Source organism: Fonsecaea multimorphosa (assembly GCF_000836435.1).
Source record: "Fonsecaea multimorphosa CBS 102226 unplaced genomic scaffold supercont1.23, whole genome shotgun sequence".
Taxonomy (NCBI): Eukaryota; Fungi; Ascomycota; class Eurotiomycetes; order Chaetothyriales; family Herpotrichiellaceae; genus Fonsecaea; species Fonsecaea multimorphosa.
Window position 1 is genome coordinate 420,707 of NW_015971657.1, and position 25,108 is coordinate 445,814.

The following is a 25,108-nucleotide window of genomic DNA, read 5'->3' on the forward strand; positions in this document are numbered from 1 at the left end:
GGCATCACCTACAAAATATGAATAAGTCTCCGCCATCAAACCAACTCTTCAGCACCGCGTAGCTTGCTTACGGTATCCCAATCGCGTTTGTCCCGTTGACTCTCATAGATGGAGTCTTCCTAGAGCAATCCCTATCAATGAACTTTATTGGTGATCTCGCTCAAACGATTCGGTGCCATAGATCCTGAAGTCTGACTTCATCCACTCTGTTCCTCACCGAAGGGCTGCTATCGCTTCGAACGACGCAGTGACATTCAATCTGTGGCGAGAACAAAACAACGCCTGTATATCCGCAGTGTCGTAGGACTTTTCTTGACATTTGGCATGTCGTCGTGCTGTTGTTGGTCTCGAGTGACGGGTGAGACAGATATGGTATGCTTGCGATGCGCTTTGACCCCGGCGAGTTGTTGGGATTGGAGGAGTAGACGGTGTAGGCGAGGTAGATCTTGTTTTCACGGCTGGAGAATTCCACTTCGTCGAGTCTGATTCTCCTCCGAGGGCGCCGCTCAGGGAGAGAGTTTCCATACAGATTGTCGGGGTGATTCTGTAGTGTCCCGGCGCAGGGCTGGGGTTGCTCTTCTCCTTCTTTTGTTTCTTCTCGGATCACAAACTGACTGATCGCAGCCGACATACAGCTCGTCCAGCCTCTTTCACTCCGCAGCACGCCATGGAGGAGGTGCAACGCTTTCTGCCGAACTTCGGGGTGGCGGCACTTCGTCGCCACCAGGAACAGCGGGGGGATCAAGCCCAAAGTCGGTGCGATGGCAGATTGTGCTCTCATCATTTTCAAAGATGACGTGATATGTTGCATTTGTTCGACGATGGATGCAAAATTCGGCAGGAAAGCATCGTATATCCATTCATCGTCCCTGCCCAGTGTGTAGAACATGATCCGGGCAACTTGATGGTGGACTTGGAGAAGTTGATATTCCACCGGCACCTCACCAACAGCATGAAAATGCTGCAATTTGTGACCGAGGGTGTCCATGGTCAGGGAAATCTTATCCATCTCAGCAGCGGTGGCAACGATGTAGGGGCAAGTTGAACGGAAAGCCGCTTTCAGCAGAGACGCAACACTATGAAGGGCGTCCATGTAAGTTGTGATGGACTCGACCCTGTTGAGGCCACTGGCAAGCTGATAGTTGGACATTAGCCCAGAAGTCAGGGTCGGAAAGTTGTCGGCACTACTGCACGCATCGACGAGTAATTCATCAACCATAGGCTCGAATAGTTGCTGGCAATCGTCTTTGGTCGTGCTTGGTGCCGCTGCATTTGCCCTGCTTCTCCCTTCCAGGAGACGGTATGCTAACATGATTTGAAGGACAGGAGAGGTGCTTTTCTCCGTCCATCTATCAAGCTCGGCGGAGACGAGACAACATGCTATGGCCGCTTCTGGCGGTAGAGCGCCCAAGGCTGCTGACTTCAACTGATACATTGCTGCTGAATGCTTCGTAGCAGCTTGCGGTGGGCAAATAGTGTCATACTTCTGAGAGGAAGGGATTGCATGTAGAGGCCGTAGAAGAGCGCCCAAGGCGATCAGTCCGTGCTTGATAATCGCATTGGTCTCGGCCAGTTGGAGGACGAATCTTGACCAGAAGGGTTGAGAGGTTGTCTGAGACAGGGCCACAATCTTTGATCCGGATTCGACGAAGTAATCAAAGTTGGCCACGTCCTCTTCGCACTGGAAATCGTCGCGCCGGCGTGTGAGCTCAAAAATCCGGATCTGTAATGGCCGATAGCCCGGGCAGAGAACTCCCAGCTTTTGGCATCTGAGACAGGCTGGCTTTTCCAACCCACACTTGACGCGCCTCTGTTTGCACTTCATGCACCCGTTGAAGTCTTTATGGTGCCAGCGCTTCTTTCTACCAGGTCGGGATGTATCTGGCATTGTTTGAGAGGATTGCTTCCAGCCCACACCTTGTGTATAAGTTTGGGGCATTTCAGTCTTACACTTCGCCCGAAGTTGTGGGGGAAAGTACTGCGCAGCAAGAGCTCTCGTAACCTTTATATCGATCTACAAAATATATGCCAGCACATGATTTTGTCAGCCTGCATGATATACTCGCGGATGGTGTTGAACTCCGAGTCTGGCACGCCTGACACCCACCTGACAAGGCTGAACACTATTACGTCATACATCACCCACCGCAAGGCTGTGAGAATTGGATAGTGAATTTGCACCTAGTGACACCAGTGAGTGAACATGTGATTGTGTGATCGATTAACTCACCTGTCACTGCAGAGCCGCACATATTTATTTTTGTTTGTTGCTCGCTTCCAAATGACCACTGCATCTAGTCAATGACCAAAATGAGCGGCGCGACGACAGATTTCAAGCTGAGCGCGGTCCTGAGCGGTCACAAGAGCGATGTAGGCATCTCGGAGCAGGTCCACCACCGCACACGCTGATATTAGACTACAGGTTCGCGCCGTCCTCCTTCCTGATCCCTCCTTTGCCGTGACGGCATCTCGCGACGGCTCAACCAGAGTCTGGAAACGAACATCCACTTCCCCACCGATCTACGAAGATACGGAATCATCCCATGGCGCACAATTCAAGACCTGTCTTGCTTATATTCCTCCTTCAAAAGAATATGAGGACGGCCTCGTTCTCTCGTCTGGCCAGGATGCGCTCATTGAGGCTCGACAACCATCGTCAACAACGGACATGAACGCAGACGCTTTCATGGTGGGCCACAGCAACCAAGTTTGCTCGATAGACGTGTGTGCACCGGCAAACTACTTTGTGAGTGGCAGCTGGGATGCTACGGCAAAAGTTTGGGAGATCGGCAGATGGGAAGTTGCTTTCGACCTGCCAAATCACACAGCCACGGTTTGGGCGGTACTTGCTTTCAGCAGGGACACAGTCGTCACTGGCTGTGCCGACCGTGCGATCCGAGTCTTTGACGTCCGGGGCAAGATGGTGAATTCTTGGGACGGTCAGGACATTGTTCGCGCTCTTGCGAAGCTGCCTGAAGGTCATTACACCGGTGCTGAAATTGCTGCCGCAACAAATGACGGCATCATCCGTCTATGGACTCTGAAGGGCGAGCTTATTGCCTCCTTAGTTGGCCATGAATCCTTCATATACTCCCTGGCTGTCCTTCCTTCGGGCCAAATTGTCAGTTCTGGAGAAGATCGATCTGTCCGCATTTGGGAGGGGCAGAATTGCGTCCAGGTCATTACGTTACCAGCCATCTCCATCTGGTCTGTGTCTACTTCTCCAAGTGGCGATATCATTGTTGGTTCAAGCGACAAAATGGCCCGCATATTCACACGCGACCAAGACAGAGTGGCCGATGCCGAGACGCTCGCAGCTTTCGAAGAGTCAGTCCAAGCATCCAGCATTCCCCAGCAAACTGTGGGGCAAATCAATATGACAGATCTCCCTGGGCCTGACTTCCTCAAACGAAAGGTCGGCACCAAAGAAGGCCAGAATCAGATCATCAAGGAAGACGATGGAAGTGCCTGTCTGTATCAGTGGTCAATGTCTCAGCAGCAATGGATCAAGATCGGACAGGTCGTGGATTCAACTGCCTCGAGTGGGAAGACGGCGTACAATGGAAAAGAATACGACTATGTGTTCGACATTGACATTGAGGACGGTAAACCTCCACTCAAGCTGCCATACAACGTCACACAAAATCCTTACGATGCAGCCACAAAATTCCTGCAAGACCACGAACTTCCCATGTCCTATCTTGAAGAAACAGCCAATTTCATCATCAAGAACACCCAAGGTGCCACTATTGGACAGTCAGCGCCAGTGGGAGCTGATCCGTGGGGTACCGAGAATCGATACAGACCTGGCGATGCCACATCCTCGTCATATCAACCACCAGCACCATCCCCGCCTGTTAAGCGGACACTACCCCAGAAGGAGTACCTTCCTGTCGTGATTGGGAAGCCCTCGGCGGCCATGGGGCAAATCTCCAAGAAAAACACCGAATACGCTGGCAGCGAAATGGCCCTTCAGTCCGAGGAACTTCAAGCACTAACAGATGTCGCCCAACAGCTCGAGAAGTACAACTTCTCAGGCCGTCCATCATTATCTAGCTCCCCCTCCCTCAAATTCTCCATTGCGGCGCTGACGAAGATAGCCACGCAATGGCAACCGCCATCTAACCGACTCGCTGGTCTGGATCTTCTCCGCTTTATTGCAGCAGCAGCAAAAGAATTTCCGACCGAAGATGTCGATGGCTTGGACGTGGTCGCGGGTATCCTCGGGAGTGGTATCTTCGATGACTCCTTTGTTCGCACAAACAACAAATTGGGTATGATTGCCATGCGTTTCTTTTCCAATCTGCTGTACGGATCGCCTGCGGGAAGGGAACTTGTGAAAGAAAACGTCGACAACATCATTGAGAGCCTCAAACCACTCACACCGTTCGCCTCTTCCGATGTTTCTGTGGCAATAGCTCTTACAACGCTGTATCTCAACATTGCCGTCCTCATTACCACTGCCACAACTGCCAGCGACGCCGACAACAATGCGAACCACGCGCTCGACCTATTGGGTGAACTTTCCAAACTTCTCTCTTCTTTCCCCGCGGTAAATCACTCTGCCGCATCCGGCAACCCTGCTTCGCAATCCACGGAACCGGCGTATCGCTCACTGGTGGCTCTGGGGACCATTCTGGTCGGAATTCCGCGCGCAGAGGTCAAGTCTGCGGCGAAGGAGATTTTCGAGGTCCCTGTGGCGTTGAGGAAGTTGAAGGAGGGCAAGTATTTGGACGAACCAAGGTTCAAAACTGTTGTTGGAGAGATTGAGGGCGCCTTGAGATGATGTGTGGCGGGTTTGGTACAAGACACCATTGATATGACTGCATTGCATAGCGGTTTGGGCAAAAGAAAAAGTGGGATCCAGAGGAAGAATACTAGAGGGGCTCTTAGCGGACCAATGACGCCTTCGATGAAGAATGTGAATCATGCATTGATTGAATGAATGCCTTGTCCTCTTCTACTGATGACCTACCTGTTGGATGTTGCGCTTCCCTTCAATCCCTTGGAGTCGCCGTAGATAGTCGTGCCAACCGTAACCAGATCGTCCTGGCGGCGCTTGAGCTTCGAACTTGACAGTTAGAGCACCTACCCCTTCCATCCACCAATACTCCCACAACTTCCACAAGAAAACTACCCAAAAGAAGCGCGGAGGAGACAAGACGGATCAGCCCTGGCAGAGCGTCGGGTATCCTCGTGTGGACACAAGGGAAGTCTTGGTCGTCCATCCTCATCGATTCCTCCTGGACTGGGAGAACGGCTGTTCAACATCGCCTTGATAGACGTCCGAGGCGTTCTGCAAAAAAGAAAGGGCCGCATTGCCATGGGGCTTCTGACCTGTCGTCGCGGGGAGTTTTGATACAATATCTGTCAAAGGGAAAGGTTATCACAGCCGCCTACCTTGCTGCGGCCTCCCTCAGAATACATACTGTATGTAGTGGCGGGCGCAGCACTCGCCGCGGAGTCCTCCCGCCTAAAGGCAATGGAAAAGAAGGCGGCGTTCCGGTGACAGGCCGTGAAAGAGGCGCGCGTTTTTGGCTATATTTATCTCGTCCTTCGTGCCTGTCCCATCACTCCCCCAGGATATCGTTCCCAGCCTACTCGCTGCCGCCGAGTCCCAAAAGGGGATGTTGTAGGTTGGAGTCCAATGTCTGTCATTTGCCACGATCAAGGATTCGGGGGGGCGGTACAGAGACGGGTTCTGTGTGTTGGTTGGTGCTCTTCCTTCATCTCGATCTGACCCAGCCACCACGACTCTTTTCCGGGTTGGAATGTAAACCCCTTGAGATATCGATCTCCCCTTTGCTCGCCGATCATATCTGATATGATAAGGCTGTTGTTCTCGTATCGTATTTATACGAGTGTATCCCTCCTGGGGTGGACATTTGCAGACCCACCTGATCACCGTCTCACGCGGCTTCTTCGCATTCTTGCATCCCCTGGCGATGGAATAAAATATCACACACACACTGTCTCTCCGCAGGACACAATTCCAATTGTTGACAATCTGGTTGGTTGTGAGAGCCCAAAGACTTTGTTGTTGTTTTTTTCCCGACCTGAAGGGCCCCACGAGTGACAATACGAAGTACACAATTCCGACTTGTTTGGGACAAAAAGGGCAATGTTCAGGACAAACACCCATGGCTCCCTGGCCAGGCGGCGGACCAGTCTCTCCGCGAGATCGGTCACACGCACGGACTCGGCGGTCGAGCGCGAGCACAAGGCACTCACGGAGCTTAGGGAGTTGTGCCGCAAGAACAACGTGTCGTGGCCCAAGAGCGAGCTGGTGGCGGCTGGTGCCGGCGATTCCTCGGAACACGCTGACGGCAACGAGGATTCTAATCTCTTGTAAGTGCATCAAGTAATGCTCTACAAGGACCTGGTGCCTGAGGTGGATGGGTTAGGGGGACGGTGGAGTTTGAAAGTATCTAAACATGAGCGCAGGCGATATCTGGTCGCGCGGAAGTACGATGTTCACGCCGCGTTCAAGCAGTATGCGGCGTCGGCCAAATGGCGCCACGAGATCCAGCTGGAGAAGACGTACGACGATGTCGACATTGCAAAGTTCGAGACCATCCGGAGGCTGGTAAGTCAACAATCTATTTTTCCCCTTTCACGAGACGCAGCTCTATTCATCGGCCGAATGCTCCTTCTAGCAACCCCAATGGACAGGCCGGCGAGATGACACGGGCGTCCCCATCATGGTCTATGTCGTCGCCCAGGTGAAGCCCGAAGACATCCTCGCCTTGCACAAGATGGACCCGGCATTGTCGAGCGTCTTCCTTGCTGCCGAGTATGTGACTCAGTTTGTCCAGCCTTTGTGCGGCAAACTCCAGCATCGGCGGACGAGCAAATCAATGTAAGTTTGTTCCTCCTTAATCTGGCGCAACCGGTCAAGGAACCTTTCAACCCACCCGTCAGTAAGGTACTGACAGGTTCTCGACTCGACAGCAACATCATCGACCTGTCCCATGTCGGGATCCCCACGTTCTGGAGATTGAGGAGACTGCTCAACGCCGCTAGCACCATGGCCACAGCACACTATCCCGAGACAGTCAAGAGGATATATGTACGCCCGTTCACTCGCAGAGCGACGCGGTTTCCCCAGAACATGAGGTTCCCTGAGGATCGTTTTATTGAATCACGACAGCTACTGATATGCCTCTGTGACAGGTCGTCGGGGCTCCCGCGTTCTTCCCTCAGATCTGGAAATTCATCACCATGTGGTTCGAAAAGGAGACGACGCGCAAAATATTCGTCCTCGGCCACCACGAGAGCGCCCAGATCCTGCGCCGGGACCTGGGCGCCGAGAACCTGCCCAAACGCTTCGGCGGCGACCTCGATTGGGAGTTTGGAGCGTTCCCCAACCTCAGCCCGGACGCCGAGGTGTTGAGCAGCAGCTTGTTCACCAAGTGGGTTGAAGGTCCTCTGCGACTCCTGGACGGCCCGGAGGGGAAGTCGAGGATCGTCGCGGTCGGGTCGCGGAACGGCGAGTTGAGGAGGGACGAGCTGTGAAAGGAGGGTGGTCTGTCAACAGAAATATGCAGCTAACTTCCTCGAGCGAGGACAGATGTCGGATTTCCAACATTCAAACCCTGTCAGCGGGACATTTGGTGAAAGCGGGGTGTCGCACGGAAAGCTGACTTAGGAGATATTTATCGTACCCCAAACCATAATGCATGGTATGTGATAGCACTGATGGGACATGGATGGATCGTGTAAGGGAGAACGGACAAAGTGAGAGCGGCAATGTTTATGGGGTCCCATAGTCTTTCCGCACGCAGCTGAGTTGGCCTTCGGATTTCAGCATGGATCGAGCGGGAGATGATTCCCAAGATAGATGCATCTGTCAGTGTGAAAGATTTGTCCCCTGAGACCCTGCTGTAGTTGATGGACTGCAGCGAAGTGGAGAGCGAGCTGCTGTGGTAGGACAAGTATGGCTCGTAAACCGGATAATTTTGGTAGTCATATGTTTTTTGATATGCTTTCCGCAATCGATGGTGTGAGCTTCCTCGTCCAAAGCTAGAATATTGTAATAAGGCCAATGTAGTGTACAGGGTTTGTCCTTCACTGTAACCATTTGTCACCGTCAAGTCGGACAGAGGTCGTGTTCCTCTCATGCCGCCACATGCTCTCGAGCTCCAATGGTCCTCTTTCATAAACGCCAATAACTATGCTCCCGCTAATGGTATGTAGACTGGACGCCTCCCCCAGACCTTGTGTCGAATCTTCGTACAAAAGCGCCGTTAAAGTGTGGATCTTTAGTGGTGCAGTCAACTTTATTGCTTTGCGGACTCGGTGTCTGGTGGTGGCTGTGCTTCTGGTTTGTATGGCTGTGTCGGGAATCTCTTGACCTTGGAGGGTTTCTCTTCGAGCATGCCAATCTGTGCGCGGAGAGGATAATTTGTTAGTTGGGGTTGCTTTGCGCGCCGAGGCAAGGTTTGAGCATAGAGAAACAAAGCAATGCGGAAGTATGTAGAGCATCCTTCGGAACTTCGTCCTATTCCATCTGCAAAGGCAATGCTCCCTCAAGAAAGCGGCAAGGAACAAAGCATGACTCACCAATCTCAGCAGCTTGCCAACCGGTTCTGTCGGCTGTGCCCCAACACCAAGCCAATACCTCGTCCTTGCTGTATCTAATTGTATATCCTTCATTTTCTTCGGCACGTATTTCTCCCCACTCTCCAGGAGCTCTGGTGTATCCGGGGTTGCCAGAGGCGCTTGTGGGATTGGATTGTACGTCCCCAGCACCTCCATGGGCTTGTTGTCTCGCCCAGATTTGGCTTGCGCGAGGACGATATTGTAGATTGGTTTTCGTTTCGTGCCGAAGCGGGCTAGGCGGATTCGGAGGACCATAGCTGCCGGCTTTCTCTATCCGGTATCCTAGGAGGATGGAAATGCTGTTTGCAGGACGATCTGGGGGTGATATTACAGCTGCGGTGCGTGGAAATAGGTGGCGTGGATGTGGGCTGGCGGGAATTGAAAGGTCTAACTCAACGAAGAAATTCAATTGAGGAAGTTTTAGGGAGATGCGCAGCTCAGCCTCGTAGCCTCGTGCGGAATTTGGTCGAGCTTCTGATTGGCGGAATGGGGGAGTGACGCCGAACTATGACGAGATATTGATGGTGTTGGTTGATCCTCACCATATTGAACATCCCACTGCATCCGGATGATATTTATCAGATAATATCATTTGTATAGAACCTTATTGCGAGGTATACTTCTTATGATCCGGAATTGTCTTCCCAAAAGGGCTCTTCGACCGATTTTGACAGCAAGGAGATTCTCCAAGATGGCGCTCAAGGTGAGCCTCAATATATCCAGCGTCATATGCATTTTCCTTGGGTTATTCGATACGTTTACGTACGCTTCTGTGCTGGAGACCGCTGACCGTCGTTGTGGATAGACTCTTGGCCCAGAGAAAGCGGCAGAGCTGGATAAAGAGCTCATGAGCGAGGAGGGAGGGTTCACTATTGATCAATTGATGGAACTGGCCGGGTTGAGCGTTTCACAGGCAGGTAAGCTACAAGCGGGCAACGGATGACGATCGTTAGGGGTGAGGCAGAAGCTGATATTTGCTCTTCTGGTCAAAGTCTACAAAGTCCACCCGCCATCCAAAGGAAAGAGTATCCTCATAGCCTGTGGACCTGGGAACAATGGTACGTCCTTGGATTTTCTCTATATCTCTGTTACCACCAAGATCCTACGAGTTCTAGTACTCATCATAACCAACTCATTAATCTTTCGCAGGAGGAGACGGCCTCGTCTGCGCCCGCCACTTATACCACTATGGCTACCACCCAGAAATCTACTACCCAAAACCCACCAATGCGCCCATCTTCACGGGCCTCCAGAAGCAACTCCGGCACCTACATATCCCCTTCCTCACCACGACCGAGGAGTACAATTCCTCCCTAAAAAAGGCCGACCTCATCATCGACGCCCTGTTCGGCTTCTCATTCAAACCGCCCGTCCGCGCTCCCTTCGACACGGTCCTGCAGGCCATGATCGAGTCCAAAAAGCCCGTCTTGGCCGTCGATATCCCTTCGTCGTGGGACGTGGCGTCCGGTCCGCCGGAACAAGGGCAGATCGGACACGACTTCATGCCCGACTACCTGATCAGTCTCACGGCCGCGAAGCCGAGCGTCAAGTTCTTCAAGGGCAAGAGACATTTCATTGGTGGCCGCTTCTTGAGCCAGGATGTCGCGAACAAGTATGGCCTGGATGTGCCCCACTATCAGGGCATCGACCAGGTCGCCGAGGTGGACGTGGATGCGCCAGTGGAAAAGTTGTGACCTCGATCGGGTGGATTTGGGATTGGCTCGCGAGAATGAATTGAGTGGTCGATCAGGAGGAGCATGCCGAGACTTTCGGAAAATCAGAAGCACAGAGCAAGATGGTGAATTTGGGCAATGAGCGTTGAGTATGAGGAAAGAATGTAGTGAGATGAACGACACAGCACTGCCAGAAGCCTAGCACAAAGTGAATGAAAGATGGCTGGAAAAGAAGTGGACAGCAAAGTCCAATGTTATTTGAAACAAGACAAGAATTGTAACTATCTACCAAGAAAAAGGCGAGGCGACAACAATCCATATCGCTCATTCTAACGCCGTAATTACTGACCTGCGCCGCCCTTCATGGATCATAAGCCGTTCCTCCCAGGAAAAGAGAAAGAAACCTTATGCAATGTGAGAGAGGCCATTTGTATGCAAGTCGTCACTGAATCCATTTCGTCTCTCATAAATGCGCCTTTCACTCCGGGGCGCAGAGCCTCATTCATTCCTGTTACCACGTCCTTGGGAGTCTGGCCCTAGGCGGGGCGTGACCTCGTGCGTGATGCTAAACGTCATCTCCTGAGACTGACTGTCACACATCAAGCAGCCGCTTTTTCAGCTCCTCCGATGAGGAGACAATCTTTGCTGCTGCATCCTGCGTCTCCCTCGGAGGTGTGGACCTGCATAACCTCCACACTCTTCCGTTGTTCATTTGGACTTTTGATACCAGCACGCAATGCACCACGCATCTCCTTTGTTGCTGTTAAATCTGTCTTCGCCCTCGGCCTTCACAACTGAGCGGGCAACATCTCAAGGTGTCGTACCGGTATGCCTTTTTGTGACGGGCGCTTATGGAAGGGCCTCCTTGATTTTGGCTTTCTGGGCAGCAGTTAACGACCTGGGGAAGTTGACCTTGACTCTGACAATGAAGTCGCCTCTCTCGCCAGGTTTCTTGCTGATCGGCATGCCCAGGTTTGGAAATCTCTCTTCATAGCCAGGTTGAGTTGGACCCGCGCCCGAAACATTCAGTTGCTTTCCATCGATCGTGGTGACAGTCCGCTTCCAGCCTGTGAGCGCCTCTTTCAAGTCCAGCTCGATCGTTGTTACCAGATTGTCGCCATCGCGGGTAAGAGTCGCGTGAGGCTTTTCGGCGACGATAAAATGCATGTCCTGCGTGCCGCCCTCTTCCTGATCTCCGACCCCGGAGAATTTGATTTTAGAGCCGGCCTTTAGACCTGGCTTGATGTCCATCTCCAAGATCTTATCTTCAGTCACCCGTTGTCCCTGGGGGTTAAATGTCTTTCTCTTGATCTTCATCTTCTTGTGCGCCCCCTTATAGAGCTCCTCCAGGGTAACTGGCAGGGGCCGCTCAATGACAGTGACTTCGGGAGTCTGTGGTCTGGCATGTTGGCGGGTAAAGTTGCCTGTGCCTCGTCGACTCCCGGCCCCTCTAGCACCTCCGCCTAGATTACTGAACAAGTTGAAAATATCGTCGGCGTCGTCACCACCACCGGCACCACCGGCGCCGCCAGGTCCGCCAGCACCGCTTCGGGCAAACTGTGCGAATATGTCGTTAGGATCCGAGAAGCTGAAGCCTCCAGGACCACCGCCAGTGGAGAAATGGAACGTCCGTGTACCGCCTCCACCACCACCAGGCATGCCTCCAAAACTAAAACCTCCTGGCATGCCACCGAAACCACCGCCAGGCATACCATCAGGCATCTCAGCGCCCGGTGGAGGAGCCTGGCCACCTCTCAGAAGGAACTCCAAGCCATATTGATCGTACACCTTTCTCTTCTCCGGGTCCGACAGGATCTCATATGCTTGAGAGACCTCTTTGAACTTCTCAGCGGCATTGGGGTTGTCTTTGTTCTTATCGGGATGCCATTTCAGGGCTGCTTTTCGATATGCTTTCTTGATTTCATCCTGGGACGCCGAAGGGGAGATGGAGAGGGCATCGTAGAGTTTTGTCTCTGTTACCATGGTGATGTTAAGGGTGTGATTGGTTGAATATTAGTGTGTGTGATGTTGAAAGTTGGTTTCTGCTCTGAACGAGAAGAGGTAGGACAAGTGAGAGGGAAGAAATAAAATCGAAAGGTAGGGAATGACGAGGCTGGCAGGGCAAACAGGATCCGGGCTGCGGGATTTTGGGCTCGTGCCAGTGGAGTCAATGGAATGATCGGGCAGAACCCAATAGAAATGGAGTGCAGAACTTTTGACAGGCGTGTGGTCGAGGGGAGACTAGGGCATTGAGACACCTAGGTATGGGCTGATCTCAGAGCAATCTTTGCATAGCCTGAACAAGGTCCTCGTGCTGCTGGAAGAGAAAAGAAAGACGGCAGGACGGGCAGCTGGAAGCCTGGACACAGTGACGCTGGACGAATGACGCACGGGGCGGTGCGTGGATCCAACCACAGAAGGTGCGAGAAGCTTCTATTGGGGCGAGGCTACGAGGCTGAAGCTCACTCCACACAAGGCTGATGGGGGCGCCTCTAATAGCCTACTAGTCCCTTGTAGGCGGCCCCCAATGCCCAAAAGTACGGGAGGCTGTAGGTAAGACGAGCCCCGGGGCTGCAGCCTTGTGTAATCGCCGACTAAGCAGGAAAAATTCAACACACTTGCAACAGACCGTTCAATAAATGGCGACAACATCCCCCGAGAAAAAGGTTATCACGACTTCATTGTATCGAATCCCTGATACTTTGACCCCAAGACGCAAGGTCATCTTAGGGAAGTGCGTCTTATTGTCTACAACGACTGTACTCGTGATCTCCTAGTACATACGCCGTACTTCATAGGCATGTCTACCTAGGTATGTCTCTACTCCACGGCCGCTGACAATCAATTCCACGTCTCGAAACCACCCTTTGCACTCTGTCATCCTCGATGACTCGATATCCTTCTTTTGTCGCGGTGACAATGCCAAGTTATGCTCGTTCCAGAAGGTCGGCCCAGCAGCCTCCCCATTGTCCATCAAAATTCACCCGTCACTACAGATGACTGCGACTGTCTTCTCACAGACTTCGACATCTATGGCGCTCCTGCCTGCTCCCGTTTACCACCGCTACTTATGGAACTGTTCACGTTGCAGTTAGGTATCCCAGGGAAATTGATGGTGTGGACGTTACGGAATACTCGATTTGTACTCGTGCAACGGCCACGAACGCCTCAGGACTTCCCCACAAAAACTATCCTTCATTGGGGGCTCTGAACCTTCCTGAATTGGCACCAAAGGTTAGTGGCATGCGTATTACAAGGCATTCAGCCTGTTCCACAAAGAAGGCGTTGCGAATTGCCTTTCGGTCGCATCAGCAAAGCCAAGCAATCGCCACATCGTATACGCGTTTTGGTGCACTTCAGCCCATGCAAGCGATGGCGAGTCATTGCCCACTGGGAGGCCCTAGTTATGCCCACCAGCCCCTAAGTTTCGGGCAACAGAATCTCCCCGACGGGCTTTACGAGCGCAGAGAGGGTGAGAAACCAGGGACCAGACTAAGCTGAATATGGGCAGTGCTTTTCACCAATGGAGATAGCACTCCCAGCTTCGGAGCTTCTGCATCGAGTCTTACTGCATATCACCACTCCGGCCGTTGCAGATGGTACCAGGATATCTTCGAGGTGAAACAAGCAACAATAGGAGGATGTCAACGGTGGCAAAGAGTCTTTCTCGATGCCACGCTCCTGCAGACACGTTCAATAATGCACTTCCCCTCGACACTTGAGAGGACGCCATATCTTCAAATCGAAGTTTCGTTTGGCTCCCTGTTTGTCACTCGCCAATCAATGACCTTCCCAAAACAGTCCAGCGTTTTCGCAAGCAGGAAGTTTTGCTGCTAGAGAGACACACCTCGGTCGACTTTGCTGCAGGCGGCGAACCAATGCCGCTTGGAATTGTCGTCCTGCTGCCTGTGTCTGTCCGACAACATCCACTATCGCCGCTTTGCCCCGATCCCGTTATAAGACCATCCGGCCCGTCTATTAAGACGTCCATAGCTTGTGCCATTTACTCATCCTGTGTTGTGGTATTGGCGCCCCGCTTCTAACTGTCTTTCGGTTACTTACCAAGAGACCCGGATCCGAGCAGATTTCGAGTCACCAATTCCATCCGCGTACGGCCGGATAGGATATCGATCGGGGTCCAGGGAATTAATCCTCCTTGTCAGCATGTCTGCGCACTTGGCAACTACGATTAATCGATAACAGCAGGACTAGATGCCGCCCAACAAGGAAACTGCGGTCCGCTTCGTCGACTCTCACCCTTTCCCCTCCAGCAAGCGGGAACAGGAGCTGATTCAATCTGCAGCCCGGTCTCATGCTGCAACTGTGTCCCACCCAAAATACAGAAAGCAGGCTGCTGAGCATACAGACGACGAATCCAGTGGTGCAGCTCTCCCTGATTCTTCAGAGCCAGCTTCGAGCATAGAAGCAAACCCCCTTCCACCAACGCGCAACACTGACGCCCCGTCTGCTCAGAAATCCTCTCGACAAAGTGCTAAATCCCGGCAGAAATTCGACCAGCACGGCCAACTCTTCCACAGATATCGCATCGTCACGCAGAGAAGTAGAGGAAACTCCAGCAGAGAAGCCAATGTCGGACGCAAGAGAAGGGAGGTTCAAGCCAGGCGAGATGGAAATCAGTTGCAAGTGGTTCCACAGAGTTCCATCCCCATCTTCAAAGGAAACACTGATCCATTCAATACAACGGTCATACCGGTCAGTGCGCTTGAGCACCTGTTACTTCAACAGGCTCGAGCACAATCCATGTTGAACACCTGGCCCTCCGAGATAGCCCTACGTCACAATCACGGTGCGCTCACGGCCGAATCCTTGAAGAAAATGCCAGCTTTCGTCTCCGACAAAGCTTCTAGTCATGCAATCATCTCCCACGCCTATTACAGCAGCGGCAGCAGGCTGAGGGTCCGCGGCCAGCCGTTTGAGCAGACATTGGTACACGCAGAGAAACACAAATTCCAGGCCCTCAGAGAGTTGCAAAAGTCTGTTGAGTCACAGTCACAGGCTGGAGACACGGCAAAGTTGTGGAAAATTTTTAGTTCCTGCTGCTGGCTTGGAGCAGCCGAGATGCTCAGCGGCAACATTCATGCCGCAATTGTTCATTTGACTGCCTCAAAGAAAATCGTCGATTCCTTGGGTGGCTGGTCAGTTGTCGGGCGCATGGAGAAGGAAGTTCTGCTTGGTGCGGTCGTTCTCCTTGCTACAGCCATACGTTCTCGCCCGGTGTTGGATATTGGCGACTTCGACCCCGGGCCGTGGCGTTCACACAACTGGGCGACCAAGTTGAAAGACTCGCCCGCCTTGCTGCAAGACGTGGAGAACGCTTTCCCTGAAACTGCTCCACCTGCAATTTCTGGCCCGACCACTGTTTCCCCGACCCTAAGAGCGATATTCGCTGACATCAGGGAACTTCTGGCAATCGAAGAGCTGAAATTCAAATATGCGACCTCGAAATCCCCGGGCGCTTCGGAGATTTTCCGCTGGTCTCATGCTCGCAAAGTCGCAGTCCGAGCTCGCTCCCTGCACTATTGGTGCGACTTGCTTGAAGCAGCGAAGAAGGATGGTAAGCCCATGACCACAATCTACGCGCCTGGCAGCGTGCCATCGCAAGTCGCTTTTGATTTCGAGGTCGCATTATGCCTTGCTATGCGCTGTTTTGACCGATGCATCTTCGAAGAGCACTATCAACCTGGCGGCGTCTACCGTGAGGCCAAACGTTACCACGCGGAAATGACTGCGGTTATGGAAGCCCTGCGGCCTGCGGCCGAAGACTTTTCTGTCGTCCCAAGTGACCACACCCAAGACTTGCTGTGGATCTATTCCATTGGATCGTACGTCGAAGACGTTTTCATGCGTCCAGAACTCTCCAAGAAGGAGGATCCGGTGCTGCCGCAGAGACGCTTTTTCAGCACCCGGTTCAGCTATTTGGTTGCGGCAAACCTCGAATTTGGCAGCTTTGACGACGTGACAACATTTCTGATGGATAATTATCTTTATTACCCCCGGCTGCAGGACGACAGTTTGAGGAAACTGATCGAGTTCTGAAATGAGAAGCTGCGGCAGTTTCGTGGCGCTCGGCAGTCTCAGCTGGCATGATGGATGTCGTGAAGTGTCTGTGAAACCCCGGGTATGTATTCCTACTTGAGAGTGGCTTCCCAGCTTTGTTGAGTATTTGGCGGAAGTCCTTCGGATGAGGAACCGGTCATTGACCGGTCGAGAGATCTCGATCCTAAATTGTACTCGGCACCACATACGGTAATGGCACGTGGCAAACCCGTCTTCCGTCAAGTTGAAGATAGCTGCGACAGCATATGCTTGACCCTGGACCTGCAGCAATAGACCGGATCCGAAACAACGCCTAAGTTCCAGGAGCTCCGGCCGGCGGCCGCTACATTTCGGGATGGCCTACTCCCCCTTTTCCACAAGGCGGCACCGTCATCCGGCAAAACAGGAAACATCAAAGTCATGGGAGACGGTTCTACATCCGAAACCGCCCCATTTTCCCAAACAGATCAATGGTACCTACGGACGGCAGTCCCCCGCAGCCCCCACAAGGCACGCCAGCACGATCCTCCAGGACGTCAAGAGCACCGCAAGCAATGGGTTCGGAGAGCGAGAGGAAGCTAGAAAGGTGCGGAAAGAATTAGTCGGGACCTTGCCACGTGTCTACGGCCGAAGCATAGCTTTGTTCTATGGCCAGGGTCTCGGGGATGTGCCCATCCACCTAGGCGCTCATGCAAATACCACGCGACCGTACGAGTGTTTGAATAATCGCGGACGCCGAACATTTCATGGAACTCTTAGCCCCTCAACTGGCGGAGGCAATGTAACGGTGCGAGTCCTACAGGGAATGCAAGGTGCAAAGCAAGAGAGACACGGGAGTCTGGCAAGCCACCGACGTTCTTTCTATATAAAGAGGTACAGTATAGCTAATGAGCAAAGAAGATCCTATTCCAAGGTCTTGCCTCCCCACGGACTGTGCCCTTTTCTTATCTTCATTTCGTAGGATGTTCCAGCACAGAAACGAACAGCTCTTCTGCTCTCGCTGCGGCAGTCCACTGCAATCAGGTCCACCGCGGGAGCAAGGTAACCTGTCTGATCAGACGGTTTTGATCACTTTCATGCATGTCGTTGCACCTCTCCTGGCCGGGGTAGAACTCGTCAACACAATCTCTTCCGCAGAAGTGAAGCTGGATATATCGCTCCAACTAGATCCCTACTTCCACCGGCCCTCAACCGTCTTCTTTCTCACCAGTGGTCGTAGGGCGCCCACACCCGCAAACAACGCCACGACAGTGAGAACTAGCTGCACCTTGTTAAAACCCTTCCCCAGCACATCGAAGGCCATACTGGGCGTGGTCGTCGTGCCAAACACATCGTGGCCAAAGGCGAAGACCATCGACGTGGACTCCAGGAGGGAAGGGGAAGAAAGGACCTCTTTGATGCCCAACACCTCGCGAGAGTGTGTAAGGTAGTATTTTGGATCAAAGTCTAGGTTCGGGACGTAGCGGGTGAGGCCTTCCTCTCGCTCCGTGGCATTGGGATCCCGCTCGACGGGACGGCGAGGGTCGAGGATCTCGCGGGGGATACCGACTATTGCATTACTGTCGGGTAATGTCGCGAGCAGCAGACGTGTAGTTATCCCCTGCGCCGTTTGCGAAACAGCCAAATGAGAAATCGGTTCAGCCACAGTGAATGACTGAGAAATCACGTGGGGTTTGGCCGCGGCGCCGTCAACGGAGAAGACGGAATAATTCGTTCGCGAGGACAAAAGGCCCCGATCGTTTGGCACCGAGGACTCATAGAGTTCGGAAATGACGAGTTGGTTGGAAAGGCCGGAGGTCAATGGGTCTCGAGCGGTGAAGGTGTAGGCATACCAGTTCTCGGATATCACAGCAGGGATGTCTGAGTAGAGCACGCCGGAATGAGCTGCAGTATGTAGAACAGCTCCCGTCACTGCATCGATCAAGTACACTGTCAATGCTCCGGTGTCCGAGGTGGCCAGCAGAAGGGCAACGTTTGGCGAGAGATATTTGTACAGCACAGATCTGTCTCCTAGAACACGGCCTATCGAGGCAACTGGATCGTGCTCTGCCCGAGCGACAGCACGCACAATCTTCATGCCCTCTTGTGGTTTTAGGATCCACGTCTTCTCGACACTGCGACCAACGGTCCAGCCTATTGCCTTTCCTTCTGGGCTTATTGTTACCACAACGTTGCCTTCCAGGGCAGTACCGGGGACAAAGTCCTCGGAAGGGTGAGGTACACCATCGGATCCAACTTTGATGACTGCTGGTGCAGGGCTGCCAGGGATGTGAATGAGGTGTGATATGGGGATGGTGCCGGGTTTGTTTTCGATTAGATCTCCATTACTCGCATTCAAAACGATCAAGGATCCATTGGAGAGATAGACTGAAACCCTTCCATCACTAACTGTAACAGCTTTCATTTCGGCGTCTTCCGGGATATGGGAGGAAAGATCTGATTGCCACCTGAGAACGCCTGGAGTGGTGGCATCGAGCGCGATTACTTCTTTTCGAGTAGTGGCCACAATCACAACTTTTGTCCCTACCAGATTTTGGCGTGTGATCGCATCAGCGTCGGGAGTAGATTTGAAAATGGTGTCGGGAAGGCTGCGCAAATACTCAGGAAGTGATGCAAGATCATGAATATGCCGCTTGATACGATGGATGTAGGCCATCCAGGGGTTGACTGAAGACTCAAGATCGAGTTCCTCAGCCAAGGCGTCTGGAGCACCATTTTCGTCCCACGCAGCAAGGTGGGCGTAGGCCAGCATCTCGGGCCTGCTCCATTGCAACTCCCCATTGCGGATCAGGGACCAATCTCCACTCGTGGAGAACTCAGCAACTCGAACAGCGTAGCTAGCCTTCCCTCTGCTCGCAACCTCGGCGGTCGCGTGCGAGCGGAAGCTTCCAGGGCTGGTTTTGAAGTTTGTCTTTTTCCATCTCCCTAGTTGTCCGTGAGATTCCGAAGAATACAGAAAGACTTCCGACTCAGTGGAACGAATGAAGAAGGTAGCCCCCTCGTAGCTGCTCGCAGAAAAGACGCTCTGTTCTTCGGTAGCAGGCAGCGAGTAGGCCTTCGACGCATGCCCGGATTTCGTGTTTACATGATAAACCTCGGCCCACTGTCGTTTCTTTCCTTTAATGTGCAGGAGAAAATGAGTAGCTGCAGCTTGGTTACAAAGAGCATGGACAGTAACGTCCTCAATTTCTTCACCTTTCTCGTCCAAAGTGAGGGAGGATACTTTCGGGTTATTGAGGAGGGTGAACTTGAGCGAGTTAAACGGTCTCTCAGCGGAGATCAGGAACGGAAGGTTGGAGCAGGCTGCCGCTGCATGTCGAGTACCGGCTGCCAAGGGCTCTGAGTCGACGGCAATGCTGGTTTGGCTGACTTCGTGCCCTGCTGCGCTATCCAGGGTGACAACTTTCGCCTTGTTGCTCGTCAACAAACCGTGAGATGTTGTGACATAGTAAATATGCTTAGACGACGTTGCTATTGACGCGAAGGAGCCATGCGCGGTGCTTGAGTCCACATACTGCCATCTTTGTCCGCTGCCATCGCCAGCAATCCGACTGACTGAAATATGTGTTTGAGAGTCCGTCGGAATAGCCAGGACCACGAAGTCTTGCGTAACTCCGTCGGTGACAGAGCCTTGGAGGGGAATGGCCTGCAGTCCACCTATTACAGTCCCCTGTGGCAGAGTGAAGTCCCAGATGAGTCTTCCATCGAGAGCGTCCCAGCATGCCACAGTCCTATCATATCCGCTCACTAGCTGGCCGTCTCTTTCGCCCGCAATCAGATACGAACTCGATGCATTGTCAATGGGTTGTCCTGCCAGAGGTTGACGCCACAGCGCTGACCCATCCTTCGGGTTAACGGCGCCCAGGACAGCTTTGTCGGAGACGGTGTAGAGAAGAGAGGCGTTGGTGTTCGAATGTGGCTTGTGGAAAAAGGTAGTATGAGGTTGCGGGCTTCCAAGAAGCGCATGGTGGAAGTCTATGTGGAAGGCATCGTCGGCGAAGATGGCACAAGCCGGCCAGAACAGAGTCGACAATATGGAGGCTGCTCCATACCACCTCATCCTGCTCGCCGGAACTTGTGTAGGGGAAGGTAATGGTCTGGTTTGTTTCACATTGAGCGGCGTCGAGATGAAATAGGATGAATTTGGCGCAGTGCCGTATGTAGCCCCGGCAAACTTTCTCAGTCTGGTCCTGGCACCTCTCACTCCTACATGTGCCTAGGTACCTAGGTCGCGAGGTCGGTAGACCTTCGATGTTCGACTTGCTCTCTCTCGCAAACACACCATCTCTGGCATTGGGAATCACATTTCACTAGTCATTCAACATGGCCGCACACTCGCTCTTTTCAAAACCAGCCCAATTGGCTCCCCATGTTCAAGAACTCAAGACCTGCTCTAAAACTGGTCGATATGTCTCTAACCCAGGTACAGTCAAGCCAACCACCTTGGCTCCGTCATCCCATCTCCTCAGATTGGCTTTCTCGTCCGCCCAGCTGCCTTCCTGCCATAGTCGCACTTCATCTGGGCTCATCGGGCCGCCCTGGAATCGCAAACTCTCCTTGCTTGCATCGCTCAGGGTGCTATAGTAACCCTTTTCTGTGGCACAGAGGTAACGCTTTGCAGGAACGTGAGCCTCGACGAGTTCAGCCACTTTGGCTGGAAAACCTAACGCCAGCAGATACTGAGCCCCCAATGTCTCATGGGAAACCCTGCCCACGCTATCTGAGCTCCTCGAATCTGCGCCGATCCCGCTATTTTGACGCATGCTCCGTACCTGAGCTCCACCCAGGATGTGCTCAGCATCTCTTTCCGGGATGATTTGCCCAATGTCATGGAGCAAAGCGGCAGCAACTGTCTGAGGGTCCGCCATATTCTGAGCGGCAAGATAGGCGCACTGTAACGAATGTTCGATCTGCGATATCGGTTCGCCGATGTAGTCGCTATTCCCATACTGGTTGAGAATGTCGATAATGCGGGACGCAGCCTTTGCAGCTCTGGGTTTAGACTTCCACTCTTCTTCATCGAACTGGTGAGAAAAAAGTCAGCAACCGCCCTCGAAGGATGATTTTTAGCAACGGCAATCAGTTCGGCCCATACCTCGAGTTGCTTCCCAGCATCCACACTGAGCATAGGGCTTCCAAAGCCATACACCAGTGCTCCTACCTTATATTCCTCGCCCTTTTTCCGCAGTTGTGCAGGTGGCCATACAACTTTTCTATGCGCATAATACTCGTCATGCAGATCGCCTTCTCTCGCACAGTTGTATGTGGCATAAAGTGCTTTTCGGTCCTGATTACTATGGTTGGCGCCACTCCGGTGTGCAAGATATGAGCCAAAAACAAGAACTTGCCCTACAAATCAGGTCAGCATTTGGAACAGAGCACCCTGCACACTGGTGGGACTTGAAAGCACCACTTTTTGAGAGAAGGCTTTTAGCTCTACTCACCTGCTTTGAGCTCCACTGGGGTCCATTTCTGCTGCTTAACCCAGTCCGGCTCGATGCAGTTGTCTTCACCAATGGGTACGTTCATTTCGTGGCTCCCTTCAACGACCTCCAGCCCACCGTTGGACATATCCGATGGGTCAACAGCCAGAAGGATAGCGAGGTGTTTGATGTTTTTGATGTGAGTGTATGCTGTCGAGTCAACATGGGGCGCAAATCCGCCTACGCGTTGGTGAGCAAGAGGCCGCTATCAACTTTATGTGAAAAGGTCATACCGCTCCCTGCGAGCTTGTAGTTGATCTTCTCCTTGAACAGCAACATGTCCTCGCCCGACAGTTGTTTGAGTAGATTCAACAACTTCTGTCCACGAAGGAGGCCATTCAGGCCTGCATGGGAATTTGCATAGTTTTCTGTCCGGCACAACACGGTCTGCCCTTGAGCATTGATTTCCTGCCAGATCTTCAGCGATTCATTGCTGGTGCCTCCACAAAGCATATACCTCGTACGGCATCCAGGGACTGTTTGCGTCTGTTGGCCAGTCATGGACTTCCTGCGCCCATCGCTGGAGATCCTTGGTCTCTTCTTCGGATAGGACATTACGAAGAATCAAGTAGCCATTCTTGCGAAAGAACTGCATCTGCTCTTCGGGCACCGACATCTTGCCTATTCCTTGCGCCAATGCACGAACATACGATGTCTGGAGATTTTTGGTTAGATATTCCAGAACTGCCTCGCTGCCTCTGCTATCAACCTGACCTGGACCACTTATATGCTTTCCTTGGTTTTCTCTCACTCAGTAGCCAATCGAAAGAGCTTCCAATGGAATGCACTCTCTGCGATCGAAAGCGGCAAGTGTCGATTGTCGACAGTGCGATCCCAGCTCCACTTTGTCAGACCCGGGCACCGGATTTCAATGCGTGGCCACGCGCAAACAATCCTACCGTTCGAGAAGGATTTCCTTGTTGTCAGACACTGCAACATCGCACTTCGAACCGAGTGGCTGCAGAAAGATGCGACGTTGACGAACCGTTCGATGGCTCTCTATTTGGCATTGCATAACGATCGCCATCCTGCCAGGTCTTGCAGATCCGAATCATCTTGTTTGACCTTGGCACGTGGGTCAAGCCCTGGCAGGCTTTGTCCCGAAAGGGAGCTTTTTGAGGAGAACTTCAATCAAGGCTGAACGTCCCTCGCCGCATATCTTTAGCAATTTTGGACGACCAGGTATATGCCACGTTCTGCACGTTCCCACACAACTGGCAGGCAGTTACCATGCAGGGATTTCCTCTTCGTGTTCCCCGTTCTGTTCTTCAAGCCGATGGCGATGGAGTTTGCCACTGATTTGACGGAGTCACGGCGAGATGGCGCTTTCGAGGTTGAAGGGGTCTATCAAGATGAGAAATTTGAGGCGGTAGAAGAAAGAACTTCCTCAACGGCCTAATTGAAGATGCATATATAGATATCTACGTCCACCCTCCCGACCAATGTTTAAGCCTTTCGCGCCAGGCCCTACGGACAACCTCCCACCAGCAGCAATGGCAGCCGAGAAGTACCAGCCTTCTTATGAAATCACGCGTGATGAGTCCCATAGAGGTCAATCCAATGGACAGGACGTTGAGGTTGGGGATAGAAGACTCAGCCACGTAGAAGTCGCTAGGATCACCAAGGTCTCGTCTGTTATTACCGTTCTGGTTGCCGGTCTTGCTCTGTTCTCTGATGGATACAATGCGCAAATCATTGGGTATATGCCATGTCGCTGCTGAATTGGAACGAAATGCTTACACGATCCCCTTGCAGGTATATGGAGCCCCTGTTCACGGAACTGTACAAAGACGGCATGTCCAGCATCATCAAGACCCGGTTGTCCAACGCATACCTCATTGGCGAAATCTTCGGCATGCTCTTCTTTGGCTTCCTCATCGATAAGATAGGGCGTCGTACCGGCATTGTCTTCGCCACCTTCTTCCTTGTTCTTGGTATCGTCTTGGCCACGGCTGCTCATGGCGTCACTCAGCTGGGCATGTTCTGGATGATGATCGTTGCTCGCGGTGTTGCTGGGTTCGGTGCCGGAGGTGAGTACAATTTGAAAGCCCAGGTCCCAGTCAAGGGTCTAACAACTGGATACAGGCGAGTACCCAACCTGCGGAACCGGTAGCGCCGAGGCGTCAGACGAGAGTGAATATGTCCGCCGCAGACGAGGCATCCTTGTCGCCATGGCCACGGATTTTTCCATTGACTTAGGGTTCGTGATTGCGGGTATCGTCGCGCTGATCGTCATCGAATGCTACAACGATAAGATCTCAAGCGGAATCTGGCGCGTCTGCTTCGGGTTGGGCTTCGTCCTTCCGGTGACACTTTTCTTCTTCCGAATCCGCATGGTCGAATCCAGTCAGTATCGCAAACATGCTATCAAGCGAAACGTACCCTATTGGTTGATCATCAAGCGATATTGGAAGCCCATGGTGGGAACTTCCCTCGCGTGGTTCATGTATGATTTGTAAGTTGGACACCATCCTAGCCACTCCTTGATTTCGCTGATCCGTCGGCAGTGTCACCTACCCATTTGGAATTTTCAGCTCCACCATCATCGGTCAACTCAATCCTAACAACACCTTGATCCAGAACATCGGATATGGTACTCTAATTAACAGTTTTTACCTTCCTGGCTGTGTTGTTGGCGGGGTATTAATGGATAGAATCGGCCGCAAGCAGACCATGACTCTCGGTTTTGGGTTGTGGGCACTCTTGGGATTCATCCTGGGAGGCGCGTTGAACCCTATTCAATCGGTGTTCCCCCTGTTTGTCGTTCTCTATGGCATTTTCAACAGTTTGGGAGAGATGGGACCTGGAGTTTGCACTTTCTTGACAGCAGCTGAAAGCTTTCCGACTCCTCTGCGCGGCCACTTTATGGGGTTCGCCGCTGCGGTGGGCAAAGCTGGTGCTGCGATTGGGACCCAAGTTTTCACGCCTATCCAGGATTCCTTTAGCGACGTGCAAAAGGGTACTCAGGCAGTCTTCCTTATCGGTGCTGGATTCGCCGCAGCTGGTGGCATTATCTCGTGGGTATTCATCCCTAACCGAGATCGAGAACTTGAGAGCGAGGACGCCAAGTTCAGAGAATACCTTGCCGCTCACGGGTACGAGGGAGAATTTGGGGAAAGTTTGGTCGCGGAGGTGAAGACGACCACTTTCAAACCCGATTATGTCAAGACGTCTTGAAGGATGCGCAATGGATGGACAGTCGCTACCGGTGATTTGGTAGCTTGATTCGGGATTGTTAGCGATATCGCACACAGAGTATCGAAGTGAAGACTATATACTTCATGTGTGTAGGTA

At 52.5% G+C, this 25,108-nt stretch overlaps 10 protein-coding genes across 10 annotated transcripts; 5 read left to right on the forward strand and 5 right to left on the reverse strand.

Moving 5' to 3' along the window:
• Nucleotides 1-160: 160 nt before the first annotated feature.
• On the reverse strand, nucleotides 161-1,888 carry Z520_09361 (uncharacterized protein; the record flags this gene model as incomplete). The annotated part of the gene is made up of 1 exon (XM_016779855.1): nucleotides 161-1,888. One exon carries the CDS (start codon nucleotides 1,886-1,888, stop codon nucleotides 161-163), a length of 1,728 nt encoding a protein of 575 aa, XP_016629174.1.
• Nucleotides 1,889-2,310: 422 nt separating this feature from the next.
• Z520_09362 (uncharacterized protein) lies at nucleotides 2,311-4,786 on the forward strand (the record flags this gene model as incomplete). The annotated part of the gene is made up of 2 exons (XM_016779856.1): nucleotides 2,311-2,370; nucleotides 2,423-4,786. The coding sequence occupies 2 exons, from the start codon at nucleotides 2,311-2,313 to the stop codon at nucleotides 4,784-4,786; spliced, it is 2,424 nt and encodes an 807-aa protein (XP_016629175.1).
• Nucleotides 4,787-6,121: 1,335 nt separating this feature from the next.
• Z520_09363 (uncharacterized protein) lies at nucleotides 6,122-7,515 on the forward strand (the record flags this gene model as incomplete). The annotated part of the gene is made up of 5 exons (XM_016779857.1): nucleotides 6,122-6,348; nucleotides 6,445-6,586; nucleotides 6,657-6,859; nucleotides 6,952-7,069; nucleotides 7,174-7,515. The coding sequence occupies 5 exons, from the start codon at nucleotides 6,122-6,124 to the stop codon at nucleotides 7,513-7,515; spliced, it is 1,032 nt and encodes a 343-aa protein (XP_016629176.1).
• Nucleotides 7,516-8,279: 764 nt separating this feature from the next.
• On the reverse strand, nucleotides 8,280-8,856 carry Z520_09364 (uncharacterized protein; the record flags this gene model as incomplete). The annotated part of the gene is made up of 2 exons (XM_016779858.1): nucleotides 8,280-8,384; nucleotides 8,563-8,856. 2 exons carry the CDS (start codon nucleotides 8,854-8,856, stop codon nucleotides 8,280-8,282), a joined length of 399 nt encoding a protein of 132 aa, XP_016629177.1.
• A 436-nt stretch (nucleotides 8,857-9,292) lies between these two features.
• Z520_09365 (uncharacterized protein) lies at nucleotides 9,293-10,295 on the forward strand (the record flags this gene model as incomplete). Its single annotated transcript, XM_016779859.1, has 4 exons — nucleotides 9,293-9,304; nucleotides 9,407-9,518; nucleotides 9,594-9,659; nucleotides 9,751-10,295. The coding sequence occupies 4 exons, from the start codon at nucleotides 9,293-9,295 to the stop codon at nucleotides 10,293-10,295; spliced, it is 735 nt and encodes a 244-aa protein (XP_016629178.1).
• An 828-nt stretch (nucleotides 10,296-11,123) lies between these two features.
• Z520_09366 (uncharacterized protein) lies at nucleotides 11,124-12,257 on the reverse strand (the record flags this gene model as incomplete). The annotated part of the gene is made up of 1 exon (XM_016779860.1): nucleotides 11,124-12,257. One exon carries the CDS (start codon nucleotides 12,255-12,257, stop codon nucleotides 11,124-11,126), a length of 1,134 nt encoding a protein of 377 aa, XP_016629179.1.
• A 2,229-nt stretch (nucleotides 12,258-14,486) lies between these two features.
• On the forward strand, nucleotides 14,487-16,331 carry Z520_09367 (uncharacterized protein; the record flags this gene model as incomplete). The annotated part of the gene is made up of 1 exon (XM_016779861.1): nucleotides 14,487-16,331. The coding sequence occupies one exon, from the start codon at nucleotides 14,487-14,489 to the stop codon at nucleotides 16,329-16,331; it is 1,845 nt and encodes a 614-aa protein (XP_016629180.1).
• A 1,171-nt stretch (nucleotides 16,332-17,502) lies between these two features.
• On the reverse strand, nucleotides 17,503-20,391 carry Z520_09368 (uncharacterized protein; the record flags this gene model as incomplete). Its single annotated transcript, XM_016779862.1, has 1 exon — nucleotides 17,503-20,391. The coding sequence occupies one exon, from the start codon at nucleotides 20,389-20,391 to the stop codon at nucleotides 17,503-17,505; it is 2,889 nt and encodes a 962-aa protein (XP_016629181.1).
• Nucleotides 20,392-20,704: 313 nt separating this feature from the next.
• Z520_09369 (uncharacterized protein) lies at nucleotides 20,705-22,430 on the reverse strand (the record flags this gene model as incomplete). Its single annotated transcript, XM_016779863.1, has 5 exons — nucleotides 20,705-21,355; nucleotides 21,427-21,680; nucleotides 21,776-21,994; nucleotides 22,048-22,222; nucleotides 22,272-22,430. The coding sequence occupies 5 exons, from the start codon at nucleotides 22,428-22,430 to the stop codon at nucleotides 20,705-20,707; spliced, it is 1,458 nt and encodes a 485-aa protein (XP_016629182.1).
• An 877-nt stretch (nucleotides 22,431-23,307) lies between these two features.
• Z520_09370 (uncharacterized protein) lies at nucleotides 23,308-24,991 on the forward strand (the record flags this gene model as incomplete). Its single annotated transcript, XM_016779864.1, has 4 exons — nucleotides 23,308-23,513; nucleotides 23,570-23,844; nucleotides 23,900-24,269; nucleotides 24,322-24,991. The coding sequence occupies 4 exons, from the start codon at nucleotides 23,308-23,310 to the stop codon at nucleotides 24,989-24,991; spliced, it is 1,521 nt and encodes a 506-aa protein (XP_016629183.1).
• Nucleotides 24,992-25,108: the final 117 nt, after the last annotated feature.